We start from the raw sequence: 24,888 nt of genomic DNA, 5'->3' as shown, positions 1-24,888 counted from the left end.
GGGCCCGCCCCATCACCTAGTAACGTGTAGGGCCCGCCCCATCACCTAGTAACGTGTAGGGCCCGCCCCATCACCTGGTAACGTGTAGGGCCCGCCGCATCTCCTGGTAACGTGCAAGGCCCGCCCCATCGCCTAGTAACGTGCAGGGCCCGCCCCATCACCTAGTAACGTGTAGGGCCCGCCCCATCACCTAGTAACGTGTAGGGCCGGCCCCATCTCCTGGTAACGTGTAGGGCCCGCCCCATCTCCTGGTAACGTGTAGGGCCCGCCCCATCTCTTGGTAACGTGTAGGGCCCGCCCCATCTCCTGGTAACGTGTAGGGCCCGCCCCATCTCCTGGTAACGTGTAGGGCCCGCCCCATCTCCTGGTAACGTGTAGGGCCCGCCCCATCTCCTGGTAACGTGCAGGGCCCGCCCCATATACTGGTAATGTGTGGCGCCCGCCCCATCTCCTGGTAACGTGTAGGGCCCGCCCCATATACTGGTAACGTGTAGGGCCCGCCCCATCTGCTGGTAACGTGTAGGGCCCGCCCCATCTGCTGGTAACGTGTAGGGCCCGCCCCATCTGCTGGTAACGTGTAGGGCCCGCCCATCTCCTGGTAACGTGTAGGGCCCGCCCCATCACCTGGTAACGTGTAGGGCCCGCCCCATCTCCTGGTAACGTGTAGGGCCCGCCCCATCACCTAGTAACGTGTAGGGCCCGCCCCATCTCCTGGTAACGTGTAGGGCCCGCCCCATCTCCTGGTAACGTGTAGGGCCCGCCCCATCTCCTGGTAACGTGTAGGGCCCGCCCAATCTCCTGGTAACGTGTAGGGCCCGCCCCATCACCTGGTAACGTGCAAGGCCCGCCCCATCACCTAGTAACGTGCAGGGCCCGCCCCATCACCTAGTAACGTGCAGGGCCCGCCCCATCTCCTGGTAATGTGTAGGGCCCGCCCCATCTGCTGGTAACGTGTAGGGCCCGCCCCATCACCTAGTAACGCGCAGGGCCCGCCCCATCTCCTGGTAATGTGTAGGGCCCGCCCCATCTGCTGGTAACGTGCAGGGCCCGCCCCATCACCTAGTAACGTGCAGGGCCCGCCCCATCTCCTGGTAATGTGTAGGGCCCGCCCCATCTGCTGGTAACGTGTAGGGCCTGCCCCATCACCTAGTAACGTGTAGGGCCCGCCCCATCACCTAGTAACGTGTAGGTCCCGCCCCATCACCTAGTAACGTGCAGGGCCCGCCCCATCACCTAGTAACGTGTAGGGCCCGCCCCATCACCTAGTAACGTGTAGGGCCCGCCCCATCACCTAGTAACGTGTAGGGCCCGCCCCATCACCTAGTAACGTGCAGGGCCCGCCCCATCACCTAGTAACGTGTAGGGCCCGCCCCATCTCCTGGTAATGTGTAGGGCCCGCCCCATCTGCTGGTAACGTGTAGGGCCCGCCCCATCACCTAGTAACGTGCAGGGCCCGCCCCATCTCCTGGTAATGTGTAGGGCCCGCCCCATCTGCTGGTAACGTGCAGGGCCCGCCCCATCACCTAGTAACGTGCAGGGCCCGCCCCATCTCCTGGTAATGTGTAGGGCCCGCCCCATCTGCTGGTAACGTGTAGGGCCTGCCCCATCACCTAGTAACGTGTAGGGCCCGCCCCATCACCTAGTAACGTGTAGGTCCCGCCCCATCACCTAGTAACGTGCAGGGCCCGCCCCATCACCTAGTAACGTGTAGGGCCCGCCCCATCACCTAGTAACGTGTAGGGCCCGCCCCATCACCTAGTAACGTGTAGGGCCCGCCCCATCACCTAGTAACGTGCAGGGCCCGCCCCATCTCCTGGTAATGTGTAGGGCCCGCCCCATCACCTAGTAACGTGTAGGGCCCGCCCCATCTCCTAGTAACGTGCAGGGCCCGCCCCATCTCCTGGTAACGTGTAGGGCCCGCCCCATCTCCTGGTAACGTGTAGGGCCCGCCCCATCACCTAGTAACGTGTAGGGCCCGCCCCATCACCTAGTAACGTGTAGGGCCCGCCCATCACCTGGTAACGTGTAGGGCCCGCCGCATCTCCTGGTAACGTGTAGGGCCCGCCCCATCACCTAGTAACGTGCAGGGCCCGCCCCATCACCTAGTAACGTGTAGGGCCCGCCCCATCACCTAGTAACGTGTAGGGCCCGCCCCATCACCTAGTAACGTGTAGGGCCCGCCCCATCACCTGGTAACGTGTAGGGCCCGCCGCATCTCCTGGTAACGTGCAAGGCCCGCCCATCGCCTAGTAACGTGCAGGGCCCGCCCATCACCTAGTAACGTGTAGGGCCCGCCCCATCACCTAGTAACGTGTAGGGCCGGCCCCATCTCCTGGTAACGTGTAGGGCCCGCCCCATCTCCTGGTAACGTGTAGGGCCCGCCCCATCTCTTGGTAACGTGTAGGGCCCGCCCCATCTCCTGGTAACGTGTAGGGCCCGCCCCATCTCCTGGTAACGTGTAGGGCCCGCCCCATCTCCTGGTAACGTGTAGGGCCCGCCCCATCTCCTGGTAACGTGCAGGGCCCGCCCCATATACTGGTAATGTGTGGCGCCCGCCCCATCTCCTGGTAACGTGTAGGGCCCGCCCCATATACTGGTAACGTGTAGGGCCGCCCCATCTGCTGGTAACGTGTAGGGCCCGCCCCATCTGCTGGTAACGTGTAGGGCCCGCCCCATCTGCTGGTAACGTGTAGGGCCTGCCCCATCACCTGGTAACGTGTAGGGCCCGCCCCATCTCCTGGTAACGTGTAGGGCCCGCCCCATCACCTAGTAACGTGTAGGGCCCGCCCCATCTCCTGGTAACGTGTAGGGCCCGCCCCATCTCCTGGTAACGTGTAGGGCCCGCCCCATCTCCTGGTAACGTGTAGGGCCCGCCCAATCTCCTGGTAACGTGTAGGGCCCGCCCCATCACCTGGTAACGTGCAAGGCCCGCCCCATCACCTAGTAACGTGCAGGGCCCGCCCCATCACCTAGTAACGTGCAGGGCCCGCCCCATCTCCTGGTAATGTGTAGGGCCCGCCCCATCTGCTGGTAACGTGTAGGGCCCGCCCCATCTCCTGGTAACGTGTAGGGCCCGCCCCATCTCCTGGTAACGTGTAGGGCCCGCCCCATCTCCTGGTAACGTGTAGGGCCCGCCCCATCTCCTGGTAACGTGTAGGGCCCGCCCCATCACCTAGTAACGTGCAGGGCCCGCCCCATCTCCTGGTAACGTGTAGGGCCCGCCCCATCACCTAGTAACGTGCAGGGCCCGCCCCATCTCCTGGTAACGTGTAGGGCCCGCCCCATCACCTAGTAACGTGTAGGGCCCGCCCCATCTCCTGGTAACGTGTAGGGCCCGCCCCATCTCCTGGTAACGTGTAGGGCCCGCCCCATCTCCTGGTAACGTGTAGGGCCCGCCCCATCTCCTGGTAACGTGTAGGGCCCGCCCCATCACCTAGTAACGTGTAGGGCCGCCCCATCTCCTGGTAACGTGTAGGGCCCGCCCCATCTCCTGGTAACGTGTAGGGCCCGCCCCATCTCCTGGTAACGTGTAGGGCCCGCCCCATCTCCTGGTAACGTGTAGGGCCCGCCCCATCTCCTGGTAACGTGTAGGGCCCGCCCCATCTCCTGGTAACGTGTAAGGCCCGCCCCATCACCTAGTAACGTGTAGCGCCCGCACCATCTCCTGGTAACGTGCAGGGCCCGCCCCATCGCCTAGTAACGTGCAGGGCCCGCCCCATCGCCTAGTAACGTGCAGGGCCCGCCCCATCTCCTGGTAACGTGCAGGGCCCGCCCCATCGCCTAGTAACGTGTAGGGCCTGCCCCATCTCCTGGTAACGTGTAGGGCCCGCCCCATCTCCTGGTAACGTGTAGGGCCCGCTCCATCTCCTGGTAACGTGTAGGGCCCGCCCCATCTCCTGGTAACGTGTAGGGCCCGCCCCATCTCCTGGTAACGTGTAGGGCCCGCCCCATCTCCTGGTAACGTGTGGGGCCCGCCCCCATCTCCTGGTAACGTGTGGGGCCCGCCCCCATCTCCTGGTATCGTGTGGGGCCCGCCCCCATCTCCTGGTATCGTGTAGGGCCCGCCCCATCTGCTGGTAACGTGTAAGGCCCGCCCCATCACCTAGTAACGTGTAGGGCCCGCACCATCTCCTGGTAACGTGTAAGGCCCGCCCCATCACCTAGTAACGTGTAGGGCCCGCACCATCTCCTGGTAACGTGCAGGGCCCGCCCCATCGCCTAGTAACGTGCAGGGCCCGCCCCATCGCCTAGTAACGTGCAGGGCCCGCCCCATCTCCTAGTAACGTGCAGGGCCCGCCCCATCTCCTGGTAACGTGCAGGGCCCGCCCCATCGCCTAGTAACGTGTAGGGCCCGCCCCATCTCCTGGTAACGTGTAGGGCCCGCCCCATCTCCTGGTAACGTGTAGGGCCCGCCCCATCTCCTGGTAACGTGTAGGGCCCGCCCCATCTCCTGGTAACGTGTAGGGCCCGCCCCATCTCCTGGTAACGTGTAGGGCCCGCCCCATCTCCTGGTAACGTGTAGGGCCCGCCCCATCTCCTGGTAACGTGTGGGGCCCGCCCCCATCTCCTGGTAACGTGTGGGGCCCGCCCCCATCTCCTGGTATCGTGTGGGGCCCGCCCCCATCAACTGGTAACGTGTAGGGCCCGCCCCATCTCCTGGTAACGTGTAGGGCCCGCCCCATCTCCTGGTAACGTGTAGGGCCCGCCCCATCTCCTGGTAACGTGTAGGGCCCGCCCCATCTCCTGGTAACGTGTAGGGCCCGCCCCATCTCCTGGTAACGTGCAGGGCCCGCCCCATCGCCTAGTAACGTGCAGGGCCCGCCCCATCGCCTAGTAACGTGCAGGGCCCGCCCCATCTCCTGGTAACGTGCAGGCCCGCCCCATCGCCTAGTAACGTGTAGGGCCCGCCCCATCTCCTGGTAACGTGTAGGGCCCGCCCCATCTCCTGGTAACGTGTAGGGCCCGCCCCATCTCCTAGTAACGTGTAGGGCCCGTCCCATCACCTGGTAACGTGTAGGGCCCGCCCCATCTCCTGGTAACGTGTAGGGCCCGCCCCATCTCCTGGTAACGTGTAGGGCCCGCCCCATCTCCTGGTAACGTGTAGGGCCCGCCCCATCACCTAGTAACGTGTAGGGCCCGCCCCATCTCCTGGTAATGTGTAGGGCCCGCCCCATCACCTAGTAACGTGTAGGGCCCGCCCCATCACCTAGTAACGTGTAGGGCCCGCCCCATCACCTGGTAACGTGTAGGGCCCGCCGCATCACCTAGTAACGTGCAGGGCCGCCCCATCACCTAGTAACGTGTAGGGCCCGCCCCATCACCTAGTAACGTGTAGGGCCCGCCCCATCACCTAGTAACGTGTAGGGCCCGCCCCATCTCCTGGTAACGTGTACGGCCCGCCCCCATCTCCTGGTAACGTGTAGGGCCCGCCCCATCTCCTGGTAACGTGCAGGGCCCGCCCCATCTCCTGGTAACGTGTAGGGCCCGCCCCATCGCCTAGTAACGTGCAGGGCCCGCCCCATCTCCTGGTAACGTGTAGGGCCCGCCCCCATCTCCTGGTAACGTGTAGGGCCCGCCCCATCTCCTGGTAACGTGTGGGGCCCGCCCCCATCTCCTGGTATCGTGTGGGGCCCGCCCCCATCTCCTGGTAACGTGTGGGGCCCGCCCCCATCTCCTGGTATCGTGTGGGGCCCGCCCCCATCTCCTGGTATCGTGTGGGGCCCGCCCCATCTGCTGGTAACGTGTAAGGCCCGCCCCATCACCTAGTAACGTGTAGGGCCCGCACCATCTCCTGGTAACGTGCAGGGCCCGCCCCATCGCCTAGTAACGTGCAGGGCCCGCCCCATCTCCTGGTAACGTGTAGGGCCCGCCCCATCACCTAGTAACGTGCAGGGCCCGCCCCATCTCCTGGTAACGTGTAGGGCCCGCCCCCATCTCCTGGTAACGTGTAGGGCCCGCCCCATCACCTAGTAACGTGCAGGGCCCGCCCCATCGCCTAGTAACGTGCAGGGCCCGCCCCATCTCCTGGTAACGTGTAGGGCCCGCCCCATCACCTAGTAACGTGCAGGGCCCGCCCCATCTCCTGGTAACGTGTAGGGCCCGCCCCATGTAAGCAGCACAAGTGTTGAGAGAGGGAGGAGTGTTGTGTCTGTTCCGTCTCCCTTAGTAACAGGTACTACTTCCCACCAGCCTGTGACTCTCCTTAACCTGCTCACGTGGACAGCTCCCCTTATGCTGCGTCTTATCTCCCTTCGACCCAAGAGACCGGCTTCAGGAGGTAAATCATCTTTGCGTCACTGTGGGGGGTGGGGGGGGGGGGGTGTTTCAGCCTTTGGATACGACACAGGCCATCTCTGCCTCTGTTGCATCCACGGTGCATGGTTGTTGTGTGAATGCACCTCTGACAAGATGGTATAAACGAGAAATACTGAGAGCCTGTGTGGGTTCATGTGCTGGGGTGCCCCTGCTGTATCGCGGCAGAGAAGGGTAAATGGAAATGTTTTCCCCTTGCAGTGAATGTGAAATGTTCAGGCTGTGTAAGTGCTCCCCCTGCTGGTACAACCTGGGAGGTTATGGGTGTGTATATTGCACCAGTAGTGTGACCACCCTCTAGGACCCCTGTAATAATCCTGTTTTTCATTACTAAGGAACTTACCCTGGGGCAACTACCCCTCGGATACCGGACAGCTGTTTAGGCTGCCGAACGCTCTAAACAGGTGAAATATCTTGTCCGTCTCTCCTGTCTCCTCCCAGCCGCTGCGCTGGGAGCTCCTGTTGCTTATCGCTTCCGGCAGTGTACGTTGGGTGACTGTGTTGTGTGAGAGTACGTTCCTGTGTCGCTGTGACCCCTGCAGTGAGATGTGTCTCCGCTTCCAGCTTCGCCCTGTCCTCTGCCTCCTTTGTACCTGCCGCACGCCTGTCCTGACCGACATGTGCACTGTTCCCCCCCATCAGAACCAGCTCTGATTCCGCTCTGCACACCAGTGTGATGGAGCAGTACCCTCTACCGCCACAAGGTGTCTCCAATCCCACCAGGAGGAGCGGTAAGCGTTGACTACAGTATATTATGTGCTATTCCCTCACCCTATGCTCAAAACCTGTCATTAAAGAGAGATCTGCCATTACTGAGCTACCGGCACAGGGTCTCTGTCCCAGTATATATAACATTACAGCTGGGGCCTGATTCGCACAGAAAGCGCACGTTGCAGCCGCTATTGGCGGTCACTAGTTGGTGACTTTATCCTTCCCTGCTGTACATCTGTGCCGGACAATGGCCCGATTATACGCCGCCATTGGTTGCACCATAGAAGTAGGAAGCAGGCCTGTGATTGGTGCAACATCTCCACCTGACCGATTGCTGCCGTCCAGCAGATTTCCTCCACCTTCCTATTACCGTCGGTCCCCTTTGGGCACACACTCAATGCGGGAACCTAATGATAGACTGGGACAGAATTATGTTCGTTGATGATTTGGTAGGGCCAGCACAGGTCTGTAAATACATGCAGCCAATCAGGAGTACAGAGTATGTCAGCTCTGCTAATAAGTATATATACTGTATATCTATCCCTCTGTAGTGTTCCCGTTCCCTGTTCCAGGGATAGAGGAAGCTTCGGCAGATGGCGCGCACCTACTGAAGCCCAGCGACGCCAAGAAGGTAAGTGCGTGTCTGTTACATGAGCGGCTACACGTGTCCTATCAGTTGTACATGTATGTCTTTTCCCCCGCAGCTAGCCAATGCCTCGGCTCGCCCCAAGTCTTGGGAGATCCCAGGGATCAGGTGAGTGATTACAGCAGCGTGGTTCTGGCGGGTGTACACCATGGGAGGGGGCGGGGCTTTCTCCTGACGGTAGTTTGTGCTCTTTCTGTAGCATTTTCCCATCTGCGGATCAAGCTGCCATAGTGCCTCCAGTGTCATCTGTGCTGAATACTGGCGGCTCGCTCCCTGACCTCACCAACCTCCACTTCCCATCACCTCTGCCCACCCCGCTAGATCCGGAGGAATCGGGGTACAGCGGTCTGAGTGGGGGGAGCAGCACGGGTAACCTCGCCAACACCATGACCCATCTGGGTATCAGCAGGATCGGGCTACCTCCGGGATATGATACCTCAGGTTGGCATTGTCTCACTGTACATGCCGCCATTTTCTAGGAGGGGCTTCTCATTGTGTCTCTCTGTCTAGGTTTCTCCACTGCCACTGTTATGCAGAACAATCTGAGCCGTCAACCTCTGCAGTCATCGCTGAGCAACCCCAACCTGCAGAGCTCCCTCAGCAGCGCCTCATTACAGACGTCCTTCAGTAACCCGTCTCTGCAGTCCTCGCTGAGCAGCCAGTCCCTGCCCTCCTCCCTCAGTAACCAGTCCTTGTCCACCTCTGTCAGCAGCCATAGCCTGCCATCTGCCTACAGCACTCCTTCCTCACCATCCTCCTCTTCCTCATCCTCCTTCCCTCCCTTGGCTTGCACCTCCCCCCGCCGCCGTGTGCCCCTCAGCCCCCTTACACTGCCCATGGTGGGGGATTCCCGAAGGACGCACCCAAAGCAGTTCTCCCCTACCATGTCTCCCACGCTGACGTCCATCACACAGGTAACCAGGAGCTTAGACAAAATGGTGGCGGGCATGGAGATAATAGCAATATGGCTGTGTATTTCATCTGTCTCTCGCTCTAATTTATAGGGGGTTCCTCTAGATACAAGCAAAATGCCGGCCGATCAGAGACTGCCTCCGTACCACTTCAGTCACCCAACTATGTTTCCCCATTCCCAGCAGCCTTTACATCAATCTCAGTCATCTGTACATGAATCCCAGCAGCCTTTGCATCAATCCCAGCAGCCTTTGCATCAATCTCAGTCATCTGTACATGAATCCCAGCAGCCTTTGCATCAATCCCAGCAGCCTTTGCATTATTCCCAGTCATCTGTACACGAATCCCAGCAGCCTTTGCATTATTCCCAGTCATCTGTACACGAATCCCAGCAGCCTTTGCATTATTCCCAGTCATCTGTACATGAATCCCAGCAGCCTTTGCACTATTCCCAGTCATCTGTACACGAATCCCAGCAGCCTTTGCATTATTCTCAGTCATCTGTACATGAATCCCAGCAGCCTTTGCACTATTCCCAGTCATCTGTACACGAATCCCAGCAGCCTTTGCACTATTCCCAGTCATCTGGGCAGCAGTCTCTGCACCAGTCCCAGCAACCAATGAGCCAGAACCAACAGCAGTCGCACCAGCCTTTGAACCAACACCAGCAGACATCACTAGAGGTTTCCCAGAATCCTTTGCACCAATCTTCCCACAAAGATAATCATAACAGTCCATCCAGCGTGCAGCCTTTCCCTTACCAGCAGAATTCGGAGGGTCCACCATACCAGTACTTCCTGGGAGATTACAATGTGAGCAGTGTGAGTGGCTCTTATTGACCTTATGACATTTGTGTTCTGCCGTCATTGTGCTGCACTGACTGCCTGTTCCGTCTCTCTCCGCAGTCTCTTCTCAGCAGCCTGTTTGATGACTGTGATCTGCAGCTGTCTGGTCCGCGGGCCGGCGCGCTGTCCCAGCAGGTACAGTGTGATGCTAATTAGTGACATCATTGTACATTACAGCGCCCCCAGCTTCTGTGTCTGCGCTGTATACCACATTTATGTGATCTGGTTCTGCATGTGGGAGAGAATGTGACAGAGGCCAGAGCGGTGCTGAGGCAGAGTCGGGAGGCTTCGCGGCAGAGGGAAGCGGAGGTGGCTGAGGCGGCAGAGAGGGGAGGCTGCGAGGCAGAGGGAAGATGAGGCTGGAGGTGGCAGAGGGAGGCTGTGCAGCAGAGTGAGGTGGCAGAAGGAGGCTGAGCCGAGATGCGCGACAGAGGGAAGCTGAGGCGGTAGAGGGAGGCTGAAGCAGGAGGCTGCACGTTAGAGGGTGGCACAGGTGGGAGGCTGCACGGCAGAGGCAGGAGGCTGCGTGGCAAAGGGAGGCTGTGCAGCAGAGAGTGGCTGAGGCAGGAGGCTGCACGGCAGAGCGTGGCACAGGTGGGAGGCTACGTGGCAGAGGGAAGCTGAGACGGGAGGTGGCAGAGGGAGGCTGCACGGCAGAGGCAGGAGGCTGCGTGGCAGAGGGAGGCTGTGCAGCAGAGAGTGGCTGAGGCAGGAGGCTGCACGACAGAGCGTGGCACAGGTGGGAGGCTACGTGGCAGAGGGAAGCTGAGACAGGAGGTGGCAGAGGGAGGCTGCACGGCAGAGGGTGGCAGAATGAGGCTGCACGGCAGAGGGTGGCAGAATGAGGCGGTAGAGAGAGGCTGTGCATCAGAAGGAGGCTGCACGGCAGAGGGTGGCACAGGTGGGAGGCTGCTCAGCAGAGGCGGGAGGCTGCGTGGCAGAGGGAAGCTGAGGGAGACTACATGGCAGAGGGTGGCAGAGGCAGGAGGCTGTGTGGCTGAGGGAGACTACACGGCAGAGGCAGGTAGCTGCGCAGCAGAGGGAGGGTGAGGCGAGAGGCTGCACAGCAGAGGGTGGCAAAGGTGGGAAGCTGCATGGCAGAGGGAAGCTGAGGTGGCAGAGGCGAGAGGCTGTACGGCAGAGGGAGGGTGAGGCGGGAGGCTGCGCGGCAGAGGGAGGGTGAGGCGGGAGGCTGCGCGGCAGAGGGAGGGTGAGGCGAGAGGCTGCACAGCAGAGGGTGGCAAAGGTGGGAAGCTGCATGGCAGAGGGAAGCTGAGGCGGGAGGTGGCAGAGGGAGATTGCACGGCAGAGGGAGGCTGAAGCGGGAGGTGGCAGAGGCGAGAGGCTGTGCGGCAGAGGTTGGGGCCGGAGGCTGCACGGTGAGGTTAAGGCTGGAGGCTGTACGGCAGAGGGAGGGTGAGGCGGGAGGCTGCGCGGCAGAGGGAGGGTGAGGCGGGAGGCTGCGCGGCAGAGTTTGGGGCCAGAGGCTGCTTTGCGCTGGGAGGCTGGAGGTGGCCCGGCAGAGTAAAACTGAATATGGTTGTGGTGACTCGCTCTGTTCTCAGTTTGGACAGTGTAACATGGTGGAGGACGGGTCCCTGGCACTAAGCGGAAGCTCCTTCCCCGGAGAGTATCCTCATCTCCACATCACCGGGCTCAGCGGGAATAACAGCTGCAACTCACAGTCATTTAAGAAACAGAACAACAACAATTTTGGCCGTCATGACACCATCCCCAATATCATCCTCACAGGTGTGTATGTAGCCCCTCCCCAATATCATCCTCACAGGTGTGTATGTAGCCCCTCCCCAATATCATCCTCACGGGTGTGTATGTAGCCCCTCCCCAATATCATCCTCACAGGTGTGTATGTAGCCCCTCCCCAATATCATCCTCACAGGTGTGTATGTAGCCCCTCCCCAATATCATCCTCACAGGTGTGTATGTAGCCCCTCCCCAATATCATCCTCACAGGTGTGTATGTAGCCCCTCCCCAATATCATCCTCACAGGTGTGTATGTAGCTCCACCCCCTCCCCAATATCATCCTCACAGGTGTGTATGTAGCTCCACCCCCTCCCCAATATCATCGTCACGGGTGTGTATGTAGCCCCTCCCCAATATCATCCTCACGGGTGTGTATGTAGCCCCTCCCCAATATCATCCTCACGGGTGTGTATGTAGCCCCTCCCCAATATCATCCTCACAGGTGTGTATGTAGCCCCTCCCCAATATCATCCTCACAGGTGTGTATGTAGCCCCTCCCCAATATCATCCTCACAGGTGTGTATGTAGCCCCTCCCCAATATCATCCTCACAGGTGTGTATGTAGCTCCACCCCCTCCCCAATATCATCCTCACAGGTGTGTATGTAGCTCCACCCCCTCCCCAATATCATCGTCACGGGTGTGTATGTAGCCCCTCCCCAATATCATCCTCACGGGTGTGTATGTAGCCCCTCCCCAATATCATCCTCACGGGTGTGTATGTAGCCCCTCCCCAATATCATCCTCCCGGGTGTGTATGTAGCCCCTCCCCAATATCATCCTCCCGGGTGTGTATGTAGCCCCTCCCCAATATCATCCTCACGGGTGTGTATGTAGCCCCTCCCCAATATCATCCTCACGGGTGTGTATGTAGCCCCTCCCCAATATCATCCTCACGGGTGTGTATGTAGCCCCTCCCCAATATCATCCTCACGGGTGTGTATGTAGCCCCTCCCCAATATCATCCTCACGGGTGTGTATGTAGCCCCTCCCCAATATCATCCTCACGGGTGTGTATGTAGCCCCTCCCCAATATCATCCTCACGGGTGTGTATGTAGCCCCTCCCCAATATCATCCTCACGGGTGTGTATGTAGCCCCTCCCCAATATCATCCTCACGGGTGTGTATGTAGCCCCTCCCCAATATCATCCTCACGGGTGTGTATGTAGCCCCTCCCCAATATCATCCTCACGGGTGTGTATGTAGCCCCTCCCCAATATCATCCTCACGGGTGTGTATGTAGCCCCTCCCCAATATCATCCTCACGGGTGTGTATGTAGCCCCTCCCCAATATCATCCTCACGGGTGTGTATGTAGCCCCTCCCCAATATCATCCTCACTGGTGTGTATGTAGCCCCTCCCCAATATCATCCTCACGGGTGTGTATGTAGCCCCTCCCCAATATCATCCTCACTGGTGTGTATGTAGCCCCTCCCCAATATCATCCTCACGGGTGTGTATGTAGCCCCTCCCCAATATCATCCTCACGGGTGTGTATGTAGCCCCTCCCCAATATCATCCTCACGGGTGTGTATGTAGCCCCTCCCCAATATCATCCTCACGGGTGTGTATGTAGCCCCTCCCCAATATCATCCTCACGGGTGTGTATGTAGCCCCTCCCCAATATCATCCTCACGGGTGTGTATGTAGCCCCTCCCCAATATCATCCTCACGGGTGTGTATGTAGCCCCTCCCCAATATCATCCTCACTGGTGTGTATGTAGCCCCTCCCCAATATCATCCTCACGGGTGTGTATGTAGCCCCTCCCCAATATCATCCTCACGGGTGTGTATGTAGCCCCTCCCCAATATCATCCTCACGGGTGTGTATGTAGCCCCTCCCCAATATCATCCTCACTGGTGTGTATGTAGCCCCTCCCCAATATTATCCTCACGGGTGTGTATGTAGCCCCTCTCCAATATCATCCTCACGGGTGTGTATGTAGCCCCTCCCCAATATCATCCTCACGGGTGTGTATGTAGCCCCTCCCCAATATCATCCTCACGGGTGTGTATGTAGCCCCTCCCCAATATCATCCTCACGGGTGTGTATGTAGCCCCTCCCCAATATCATCCTCACTGGTGTGTATGTAGCTCCACCCCCTCCCCAATATCATCCTCAAGGGTGTGTATGTAGCCCCCTCCCCAATATCATCCTCAAGGGTGTGTATGTAGCCCCCTCCCCAATATCCTCCTCACGGGTGTGTATGTAGCCCCTCCCCAATATCCTCCTCACGGGTGTGTATGTAGCCCCTCCCCAATATCATCCTGACGGGTGTGTATGTAGCCCCTCCCCAATATCATCCTCACGGGTGTCTGTGTAGCCCCTCCCCAAGATCATCCTCGCGGGTGTCTGTGTAGCCCCTCCCCAAGATCATCCTTGCGGGTGTGTGTAGCCCCTCCCCAAGGTCATCCCCGTGGGTGTGTGTGTAGCTGCTCCCCAAGATCATCCCCGCGGGTGTCTGTGTAGCCCCTCCCCAAGATCATCCTCGCGGGTGTGTGTAGCCCCTCCCCAAGGTCATCCCCGTGGGTGTGTGTGTAGCCCCTCCCCAAGGTCATACCCGTGGGTGTGCGTGTAGCCCCTCCCCAAGGTCATCCCCGCGGGTGTGCGTGTAGCCCCTCCCCAAGGTCATCCCCGCGGGTGTGTGTGTAGCCCCTCCCCAAGGTCATCCCCGCGGGTGTGTGTAGCCCCTCCCCAATGTCATCCCCGCGGGTGTGTGTAGCCCCTCCCCAAGGTCATCCCCGCGGGTGTGTGTGTAGCCCCTCCCCAATGTCATCCCCGCGGGTGTGTGTAGCCCCTCCCCAAGGTCATCCCCGTGGGTGTGTGTAGCCCCTCCCCAATGTCATCCCCGCGGGTGTGTGTTTGTAGCCCCTCCCCAAGATCATCCCCGCGGGTGTGTGTGTAGCCCCTCCCCAAGGTCATCCCCGCGGGTGTGTGTAGCCCCTCCCCAATGTCATCCCCGCGGGTGTGTGTAGCCCCTCCCCAATATCATCCCCGCGGGTGTGTGTAGCCCCTCCCCAATGTCATCCTCACATCACCCCCCCCCCCCCCCCCCCAGTCCTTCCTAGCTGCCCCTACCCCACTCCCCATGTGATAGCAATGTACAGCAATGTGTATGAATCACCAGCTTCTGTCTCTCATCCTCCAGCTGTAGATTCTCCTCCCGGCTTTTCCAAGGAGATCACGTCGGCATTGTCCTGCGTCCCCGGCTTCGAGGTGGATCATTCTCTGGGCTTGGAGGAAGATCTCAACATTGAACCACTCACCTTGGATGGACTCAATATGCTCAGTGACCCTTACGCCCCACTGACTGACCCACAGGTGGAGGACTCCTTCCGGTGTGACCGGCTGCAGTGAAGTATCTTCAGGTGCCAGGCAGACAGTCCTCTACATGGACTCAGAGGAGTGTCCATCACCCTGCAGTGTACAGGGTGTGGCCCAGAAGAGGGCGTTCCAGGATGTGACGCCATGTGACCGGTCATGTGACACCCCGGCATCCCCCAGCCTGCCTGCTGTCGTAGAGGGAAGGAGCGAACCGCGTCGGAATGTACAATAATGTAATATAATCGGTAACAGAAGAACATGATTCTATTTACTGTATTTCAAATCTATATTTTGTTATTCATGGGGCAGATTTTATAAAGCACTTTTCGCTGATATTTCCAGGGATTTTCAACCCTCCATGATAATTGTTCTGCACTTAGGTAACAAATGGCAGAACGCCAAGATCTGCCACGACCTTCACTCTCATAGGGTTTGATTTACAAAGAAGTAATAATTATTTTTTATATTATTGGATTTTATAAGACTGTCCCAAATGAGTAATGGTCAGAAATGGGACTGCAGTAAAGTCTGACAGCCAGCAGGTGGCAGTGACAGAGAGATGGGAATGCAGTACAGTCTGACAGCCAGCAGGTGGCAGTGACAGAGAGATGGTACTACAGGAATGGAACTGCAGTACAGTCAGACAGCCAGCAGGTGGCAGTGACAGAGAGATGGGACTGCAGTACAGTCTGACAACCAGCAGGAGGCAATGACATAGAGATGGTACTACAGGAATGGGACTGCAGTACAGTCTGACAGCCAGCAGGAGGCAGTGACAGAGAGATGGGACTGCAGTACAGTCAGACAGCCAGCAGGAGGCAGTGACATAGAGATGGTACTACAGGAATGGGACTGCAGTACAGTCTGACAGCCAGCAGGTGGCAGTGACAGAGAGGTGGTACTACAGGGAAGGGGCTGAGGATGGTTGAGAATAAGGGAGAGATACAGTAGGAGGAAGATGGTAATGTATGCCTCACAGACCGGTATAGCAGAAATGAGCAGAAATGACCTATTGCCCCCCCCCCGCCTTCCCTCTCGCCCCTGCATGGAGAAATGATGTGTATGTGTAACCTATGTCTCTAGCTGTAATGCAGCATATAATCTCTGTAATGCCGATCACCTCCCGGCTTCCTTACGTTCAGAATTGCACACAGGTCTTAGGGATCCCAGAGGATTGTCCCCTCACTAGGTATAACCTTCTTTTCCTGTCTGTGATAACTCTGCTGTTCAGCGCTACCCTTTCCATTCTCAGATCGGCATACAAACATGGGCAGCTGAATTATCGTCCCCCCCCCCCATAGGCTGGCCCCCACTAGACCTAGGGCAAGGGCTGCTGTGTGGGGTATGGATCATTGCGTAGACCGCGTGATAGTCAACAAGCATTAGGTCGACAAGGTCATTAGGTTGACACAAGCATTAGGTGGACATGGGATCTTTTTACAATTTTTTGCCCCGAATTTCGACATGGACACTGAAATGTAGCACCGTGCCCCCTCGCATGGCTCGCTACGCTTCTCATGTCTGTCCATAGTCCCCGGAGAGCACAGTCCTGTCCCCCTGTCTGACATAGTCCCCGGAGAGCACAGTCCTGTCCCCCTGTCTGACCATAGTCCCTGGAGAGCACAGTCCTGCCCCCTGTCTGACATAGTCCCCGGAGAGCACAGTCCTGTCCCCCTGTCTGACCATAGTCCCTGGAGAGCACAGTCCTGTCCCCCTGTCTGACATAGTCCCTGGAGAGCACAGTCCTGTCCCCCTGTCTGACCATAGTCCCGGAGAGCACAGTCCTGTCCCTCTGTCTGACCATAGTCCCCGGAGAGCACAGTCCTGTCCCCCTGTCTGACCATAGTCCCTGGAGAGCACAGTCCTGTCCCCCTGTCTGACATAGTCCCTGGAGAGCACAGTCCTGCACCCCTGTCTGGCCATAGTCCCTGGAGAGCACAGTCCTGTCCCCCTGTCTGACCATAGTCCCCGGAGTGCACAGTCCTGTCCCCCTGACTGGCCATAGTCCCCGGAGAGCACAGTCCTGCCCCCTGTCTGACATGGTCCCCGGAGAGCACAGTCCTGTCCCCCTGTCTGACATAGTCCCTGGAGAGCACAGTCCTGTCCCCCTGACTGGCCATAGTCCCTGGAGAGCTCAGTCCTGCCCCACTGTCTGGCCATAGTCCCTGGAGTGTCCCCCTGACTGGCCATAGTCCCTGGAGAGCACAGTCCTGTCCCCCTGTCTGACCATAGTCCCCGGAGTGTCCCCCTGACTGGCCATAGTCCCTGGAGAGCACAGTCCTGTCCCCCTGACTGGCCATAGTCCCTGGAGAGCACAGTCCTGTCCCCCTGACTGACCATAGTCCCCGGAGAGCACAGTCCTGTCCCCCTGACTGACCATAGTCCCCGGAGAGCACAGTCCTGTCCCCCTGTCTGGCCATAGTCCCCGGAGAGCACAGTCCTGTCCCCCTGACTGACCATAGTCCCGGAGAGCACAGTCCTGTCCCCCTGTCTGACCATAGTCCCTGGAGAGCACAGTCCTGCCCCACTGACTGGCCATAGTCCCCGGAGAGCACAGTCCTGTCCCTCTGTCTGGCCATAGTCCCCGGAGAGCACAGTCCTGTCCCCCTGTCTGGCCATAGTCCCCGGAGAGCACAGTCCTGCCCACTGTCTGACATAGTCCCCGGAGAGCACAGTCCTGTCCCCCTGTCTGGCCATAGTCCCTGGAGAGCACAGTCCTGTCCCCCTGTCTGACATAGTCCCTGGAGAGCACAGTCCTGTCCCCCTGACTGACCATAGTCCCTGGAGAGCACAGTCCTGTCCCCCTGTCTGACATAGTCCCGGAGAGCACAGTCCTGTCCCCCTGTCTGGCCATAGTCCCTGGAGAGCACAGTCCTGTCCCCCTGTCTGACATAGTCCCGGAGAGCACAGTCCTGTCCCCCTGTCTGACCATAGTCCCTGGAGAGCACAGTCCTGTCCCCCTGTCTGACATAGTCCCTGGAGAGCACAGTCCTGTCCCCCTGACTGGCCATAGTCCCTGGAGAGCACAGTCCTGTCCCCCTGACTGACCATAGTCCCCGGAGAGCACAGTCCTGTCCCCCTGACTGGCCATAGTCCCCGGAGAGCACAGTCCTGCCCCCTGTCTGACATAGTCCCCGGAGAGCACAGTCCTGTCCCCCTGTCTGACATAGTCCCTGGAGAGCACAGTCCTGCCCCACTGACTGGCCATAGTCCCTGGAGAGCTCAGTCCTGCCCCACTGTCTGGCCATAGTCTCTGGAGAGCTCAGTCCTGCCCCACTGTCTGGCCATAGTCCCTGGAGTGCACAGTCCTGTCCCCCTGTCTGGCCATAGTCCCTGGAGAGCACAGTCCTGTCCCCCTGTCTGGCCATAGTCCCCGGAGAGCTCAGTCCTGTCCCCCTGTCTGACCATAGTCCCCGGAGAGCTCAGTCCTGTCCCCCTGTCTGACCATAGTCCCCGGAGAGCACAGTCCTGCCCCACTGACTGGCCATAGTCCCTGGAGAGCACAGTCTTGTCCCACTGACTGGCCATAGTCCCTGGAGAGCACAGTCCTGCCCCCCTGACTGGCCATAGTCTCCGGAGAGCACAGTCCTGCCCCACTGACTGGCCATAGTCCCTGAAGAGCACAGTCCTTCCCCCTTTCTGACATAGTCCCCGGAGAGCTCAGTCCTGCCTCACTGTCTGACCATAGCCTGCGGAGAGCACAGTCCTGTCCCTCTGTCTGACCATAGTCCCCAGAGAGCACAATCCTGTCCCCCTGACTGGCCATAGTCCCCGGAGAGCACAGTCCTGTCCCCCTGACTGGCCCTAGTCCCGGAGAGCACAGTCCTGTCCCCCTGTCTGACCATAGTCCCGGAGAGCTCAGTCCTGTCCCTCTGTCTGACCATAGTCCCTGGAGAGCACAGTCCTGTCCCCCTGACTGGCCATAGTCCCCGGAGAGCACAGTCCTGTCCCCCTGACTGGCCATAGTCCCCGGAGAGCACAGTCCTGTCCCCCTGACTGGCCATAGTCCCGGAGAGCACAGTCCTGTCCCCCTGTCTGACCATAGTCCCGGAGAGCTCAGTCCTGTCCCTCTGTCTGACCATAGTCCCGGAGAGCACAGTCCTGTCCCTCTGTCTGACCATAGTCCCGGAGAGCACAGTCCTGTCCCCCTGACTGACCATAGTCCCCGGAGAGCACAGTCCTGTCCCCCTGACTGACCATAGTCCCGGAGAGCACAGTCCTGTCCCCCTGTCTGACCATAGTCCCGGAGAGCTCAGTCCTGTCCCTCTGTCTGACCATAGTCCCGGAGAGCACAGTCCTGTCCCTCTGTCTGACCATAGTCCCGGAGAGCACAGTCCTGTCCCCCTGACTGACCATAGTCCCCGGCGAGCTCAGTCCTGTCCCCCTGACTGACCATAGTCCCGGAGAGCTCAGTCCTGTCCCTCTGTCTGACCATAGACCCGGAGAGCACAGTCCTGTCCCTCTGTCTGACCATAGTCCCGGAGAGCTCAGTCCTGTCCCTCTGTCTGACCATAGTCACTGGAGAGCACAGTCCTGTCCCTCTGTCTGACCATAGTCCCGGAGAGCTCAGTCCTGTCCCTCTGTCTGACCATAGCCCCCGGAGAGCACAGTCCTGTCCCCCTGTCTGACCATAGTCCCCGGAGAGCACAGTCCTGTCCCCCTGTCTGACCATAGTCCCGGAGAGCTCAGTCCTGTCCCTCTGTCTGACCATAGTCCCCGGAGAGCACAGTCCTGTCCCTCTGTCTGACCATAGTCCCGGAGAGCTCAGTCCTGTCCCTCTGTCTGACCATAGTCCCCGGAGAGCACAGTCCTGTCCCTCTGTCTGACCATAGTCCCGGAGAGCTCAGTCCTGTCCCTCTGTCTGACCATAGTCCCGGAGAGCACAGTCCTGTCCCTCTGTCTGACCATAGTCCCGGAGAGCACAGTCCTGTCCCTCTGTCTGACCATAGTCCCGGAGAGCACAGTCCTGTCCCCCTGACTGACCATAGTCCCCGGAGAGCACAGTCCTGTCCCCCTGACTGACCATAGTCCCGGAGAGCACAGTCCTGTCCCCCTGTCTGACCATAGTCCCGGAGAGCACAGTCCTGTCCCTCTGTCTGACCATAGTCCCGGAGAGCACAGTCCTGTCCCCCTGTCTGACCATAGTCCCGGAGAGCTCAGTCCTGTCCCCCTGACTGACCATAGTCCCGGAGAGCACAGTCCTGTCCCTCTGTCTGACCATAGTCCCGGAGAGCACAGTCCTGTCTCCCTCTGTCTGACCATAGTCCCGGAGAGCTCAGTCCTGTCCCTCTGTCTGACCATAGTCCCGGAGAGCTCAGTCCTGTCCCTCTGTCTGACCATAGTCCCCGGAGAGCACAGTCCTGTCCCTCTGTCTGACCATAGTCCCGGAGAGCACAGTCCTGTCCCTCTGTCTGACCATAGTCCCGGAGAGCTCAGTCCTGTCCCCCTGACTGACCATAGTCCCGGAGAGCTCAGTCCTGTCCCCCTGACTGACCATAGTCCCGGAGAGCTCAGTCCTGTCCCCCTGTCTGACCATAGTCCCGGAGAGCTCAGTCCTGTCCCCCTGTCTGACCATAGTCCCGGAGAGCACAGTCCTGTCCCCCTGTCTGACCATAGTCCCGGAGAGCTCAGTCCTGTCCCATCTGTGACACTGACTAATGTAGCTGATGCAGTGTTAACTAGGATTTCTATGTTTACAGTAATTCCGCAGCAGGCATTTTGGCTATTTCCCCTCCTTCCTCGGTCCCTCCAGGTGGAGAATTGGATTTAGGTGATGTCCCCTTCTCCCTGCGACGCCGCCAACCCCCCACCACCCCCCCCCCCTGTTTACAGAAGCATCCTTTCCATTTCGACTTTTTTACTGTGTAACAAATGCTGTATATATGTATATATTTCTGTAGAAGTTGTCTTTTATATATATATATATGTAATAGCAAAAATAAACCTACTGTGATTACCCCGGGTGTTTCTGGTCACGGTGCTGCCACGGGTTCTGCCAGGTACATAGAGGGGACACATCACCTGGACATGGGATCTGGATTTTGGGTTTGCAATCAATAGGTCGACCTGGACAGTCAGTTGACACAAGCAAAAGGTTGACACATGGAAATGTCAACATGATTTTTCAAATTTTTTTCTTTCTGTACCATTCACAAGAACTATTACTGGGAAAGAAGCATCGGTGGGGGTGGGGAGCCTCTAACTGGGGTTCATGTGCCCAAATCTCCAACCTGACACAAAAAAATATCCTAACATAATCATGTGTCGGCATTTTGCTTATGTTGACCTTTTTCCCATGTCAACCTAGTGCATGTTTTATTTGGGGTTACTAAAGACGCTTGACCCCATGTTCCATAGCCCTGGATGCCTGATGGACAGCGATGTGTCCAACATGGAACGTCATTACTCTTCTTTGGTGATGTAGGAATTGCCCCCTGGGTAATAAATATGTTATGGTCCAACTCTGATACTGTTATATAATGTGGGTAACATGACACAGGGAGGTCGCCAGGGGTCGCTGCAGGGATGAGGCATTCAGCTCAGCACGCCGCACCTCTATAGTACGCAGGAGACACTCACTATACTGTGTGACGTAGAGACGGCCGCCTGAGCCTCCAGTCTCCATGGTTACCACATGCGCTCTATACCACAGCCGCGGCTCTATGGTAACACGGGTCGCTCTGGTGCGCGGCGCCTGCTCTATGGTGAACTGAGAATGACAGAACCGACTACCGGGAACGTTCAGCAGTGGTCAACGGAAGCGTCAGCAGGGCCCCGAGCGGAAGTAGACTGGTGAGCGGGGCCTGTGCCCGTGATCCGAAGGGAACGACGACATGTCCCTGTGGTATATGGGGGAGCAGGGACATGTACCTGGGATGCAGGTGGGGGGCTGATATATGGGGGAGCAGGGACATGTACCTGGGATGCAGGTGGGGGGCTGGTATATGGGGGAGCAGGGACATGTACCTGGGATGCTGGTATATGGGGGAGCAGGGACATGTACCTGGGATGCAGGTGGGGGGCTGGTATATGGGGGGGCAGGGACATGTACCTGGGATGCAGGTGGTTGGGGGGGAGCAGGGACATGTACCTGGGATGCAGGTGGGGGGCTGATATATGGGGGAGCAGGGACATGTACCTGGGATGCAGGTGGGGGGCTGGTATATGGGGGAGCAGGGACATGTACCTGGGATGCTGGTATATGGGGGAGCAGGGACATGTACCTGGGATGCAGGTGGGGGGCTGGTATATGGGGGGGCAGGGACATGTACCTGGGATGCAGGTGGTTGGGGGGGAGCAGGGACATGTACCTGGGATGCAGGTGGGGGCTGGTATATGGGGGAGCAGGGACATGTACCTGGGATGCAGGTGGTGGGGCTGGTATATGGGGAAGCAGGGACATGTACCTGGGATGCAGGTGGGGGGGCTGGTATATGGGGGGAGCAGGGACATGTACCTGGGATGCAGGTGGTTGGGGGGGGGGAGCAGGGACATGTACCTGGGGGGCTGGTATATGGGGGAGCAGGGACATGTACCTGTGATGCAGGTGGTTGGGGGGGGGGAGCAGGGACATGTACCTGGGATGCAGGTGGGGGGCTGGTATATGGGGGAGCAGGGACATGTACCCGGGATGCAGGTGGGGGGCTGGTATATGGGGGAGCAGGGACATGTACCTGGGATGCAGGTGGTTGGGGGGGGGGGGAGCAGGGACATGTACCTGGGGGGCTGGTATATGGGGAGCAGGGACATGTACCTGGGATGCAGGTGGTTGGGGGGGGGAGCAGGGACATGTACCTGGGATGCAGGTGGGGGGCTGGTATATGGGGGAGCAGGGACATGTACCCGGGATGCAGGTGGGGGGCTGGTATATGGGGGAGCAGGGACATGTACCCGGGATGCAGGTGGTGGTGGGGGAGCAGGGACATGTACCTGGGATACAGGGGGTGGGGGATACGTGTGGTATATGGAGGAGGAGGAGGGATATGTACCTGGGATATAGGGTGTGTGTGTGGTATATAGGGTAACGCGGACATGTACCAGGGTCCAGGGATATAGGGGGTGTGGTATATGGGGGAGCAGGGACATGTATCAGGGATATAGGGGTGTGTGTGGTATATGGAGGGCAGGGACATGTATCAGATATGGGTGGGGGGGGGTATATGGGGGAGCAGGGACATATACCAGAGATATAGGGGTCTGTGTGGTATATAGGGTAGTGCATACATGTACCGGGATATGGGGGAGTGGGGATGTTTACCTGGAATACAGGTGGGGGGTTGGTATATAGGGTAGCGGGGACATGAACATGGGATATAGGGGGGGGGGGACATGTACATGAGATATAGGTGTGTGTACCCTTCTCATTAAGACCATGTCTTTAATTTCAGCACAAGTGCTCATTGCTTCTATTACTTAAGGTGGAGGGGTTTAATGGTCTTTCTGTACACAGGGCACAAAGATGTGAAGTTACAGTGGTGGCACTGGTGTGTCATTCCCTACACAATGCCCACCGGGAACACTATCTGTACAGCTGGGAGTGTGTCGTGCGTTCGCTGAGCATGCACAATTAATATCCCTGTTCATTTCCTTTTTGGTCAGGGACTGCTTATATTTGCTTTGGAATACACTTTTGTGCTGTACTGCTCTGTGTGTGTGCGGTCACCAGGTCCTGGCTGCCCCTGTGTCTGGTAATCCATAGCCCCCCCTAGGACAGAGCAGAACAGCGCTACATACTGCCTGTCACACTCCCTGCATTCTGCCCCAGCATGAGGACATGAGGGATATCTTTAGTGCACATGTCCTCACTAGACGTGACAGGTGCATCCTTCACTCATCCCGTGTTCCTGGTGATCCGTGTAGTGCTCCTCATTCATGTGTACAGCCTTCCGGGATTACATAAGTGTCTTCTCCATGTAGTTCCTGGCTATGTTCAGTAACAGAGTCTCTCTTCACAGTTGTCCTGAATTGTGTGTGGTGTCGCATTGCGACTTTCTGCAATGTCAGGTGTTCCGGTAGTGGCGTTGTTCCTTCGGCGAGTACTCTAACCCCTCCCGCTGCTGCCTAGTCCCAGTCACAGAAGCTGCCATTGTGAACATATAGACAGTGCCAGACGGCCCGTCCCGTACCGGTGTAACAGTGCCAGACGGCCCGTCCCGTACCGGTGTAACAGAGCCCAGACGGCCCGTCCCGTACCGGTGTAACAGTGCCAGACGGCCCGTCCCGTACAGGTGTAACAGTGCCAGATGGCCCATCCCGTACAGGTGTAACAGTGCTAGACGGCCCGTCCCATACAGGTGTAACAGTGCTAGGCTGCCCGTCCCGCACAGGTGTAACAGTGCTAGACGGCCCGTCCCGTACAGGTTTAACAGTGCTAGACGGCCCGTCCCGTACAGGTGTAACAGTGCTAGACGGCCCGTCCCGTACAGGTGTAACAGTGCTAGACGGCCCGTCCCGTACAGGTGTAACAGTGCTAGGCTGCCCGTCCCGTACAGGTGTAACAGTGCTAGACGGGCCGTCCCGTACAGGTGTAACAGTGCTAGACGGCCCGTCCCGTACAGGTGTAACAGTGCTAGACGGCCTGTTCCGTACAGGTGTAACAGTGCTAGACGGCCCGTCCCACAGCCAGTAACCGTACAGAACACGGAGGCGTGGCCTACACAGCCAGCCTCTAGTGAGTGAGCCCTTCCTCAACTCTCAGCCAGTAACAGTACAGAATGCAGAGGCTTGGCCTACACAGCCAGCCTCTAGTGACTGAGCCCTTCCTCAGCTCACAGCCAGTAACAGTATAGAACACGGAGACATGGCCTACACAGCCAGCCTCTAGTGCAAGCATTCCCAACCACTGTCCTCAAGGCACACTAACAGTGCAGGTTTTAGTGATATCCAGACTTGAGCACAGGTGACTTAAATAGTACCTTACTGATTCTGATTAAACCATCTGTGCTGAAGCCTGGATATCACTAAAACCTGCACTGTTGGTGTGCCTTGAGGACCGTGGTTGGGAATGCCTGCTCTAGTGAATGAGCCCCTTCCTCAGCTCACAGCCAGTAGCTGTACAGAACACGGAGGCGTGGCCTACACAGCCAGCCTCTAGTGAGTGAGCCCTTTTTCAGCTCACAACCAGTAACGGTACAGAACGCGGAGGCGTAGCCTACACAGCCAGCCTCTAGTGAGTGAGCCCCTGCTTCAGCTCTCAGCCAGTAACAGTACAGAACGCGGAGGCGTGGCCTACACAGCCAGCCTCTATTGAGTGAGCCCTTTTTCAGCTCACAACCAGTAACGGTACAGAACGCGGAGGCGTAGCCTACACAGCCAGCCTCTAGTGAGTGAGCCCCTTCCTCAGCTCTCAGCCAGTAACGGTACAGAACGCAG

The 24,888-nt window shown here is 58.5% G+C and overlaps 2 protein-coding genes across 7 annotated transcripts in view; both read left to right on the top strand.

Moving 5' to 3' along the window:
• CRTC2 (CREB regulated transcription coactivator 2) overlaps positions 1-20,319 on the top strand; it is a 30,808-nt gene extending 10,489 nt beyond the window's left edge. For 4 of the 6 annotated variants that reach the window (XM_083165909.1, XM_083165910.1, XM_083165913.1 and 1 more), the window contains exons 4-14: positions 6,216-6,277; positions 6,648-6,716; positions 6,955-7,043; positions 7,575-7,654; positions 7,728-7,777; positions 7,869-8,110; positions 8,180-8,583; positions 8,674-9,402; positions 9,487-9,561; positions 10,992-11,178; positions 14,342-20,319. In XM_083165909.1, the coding sequence (XP_083022035.1) occupies positions 6,216-6,277; positions 6,648-6,716; positions 6,955-7,043; positions 7,575-7,654; positions 7,728-7,777; positions 7,869-8,110; positions 8,180-8,583; positions 8,674-9,402; positions 9,487-9,561; positions 10,992-11,178; positions 14,342-14,550 (2,196 nt within the window). In that variant the 3' untranslated portion in view covers positions 14,551-20,319. The remainder of the gene's footprint in view (positions 1-6,215; positions 6,278-6,647; positions 6,717-6,954; positions 7,044-7,574; positions 7,655-7,727; positions 7,778-7,868; positions 8,111-8,179; positions 8,584-8,673; positions 9,403-9,486; positions 9,562-10,991; positions 11,179-14,341) is intronic. The other 2 variants (XM_083165912.1, XM_083165911.1) reach the window with 2 other exon arrangements.
• Positions 20,320-21,117: 798 nt separating this feature from the next.
• DENND4B (DENN domain containing 4B) overlaps positions 21,118-24,888 on the top strand; it is a 41,043-nt gene continuing 37,272 nt past the window's right edge. The window contains exon 1 of the mRNA XM_083165908.1: positions 21,118-21,309. The gene's annotated coding sequence lies outside the window, so the exon portion shown is untranslated. The remainder of the gene's footprint in view (positions 21,310-24,888) is intronic.

Source organism: Crinia signifera, chromosome 12 (assembly GCF_055691185.1).
Source record: "Crinia signifera chromosome 12, ASM5569118v1, whole genome shotgun sequence".
NCBI lineage: Eukaryota > Metazoa > Chordata > Amphibia > Anura > Myobatrachidae > Crinia > Crinia signifera.
Note: the sequence above shows the minus strand (reverse complement) of the source record. Positions and strands in the feature narration are given on the sequence as shown.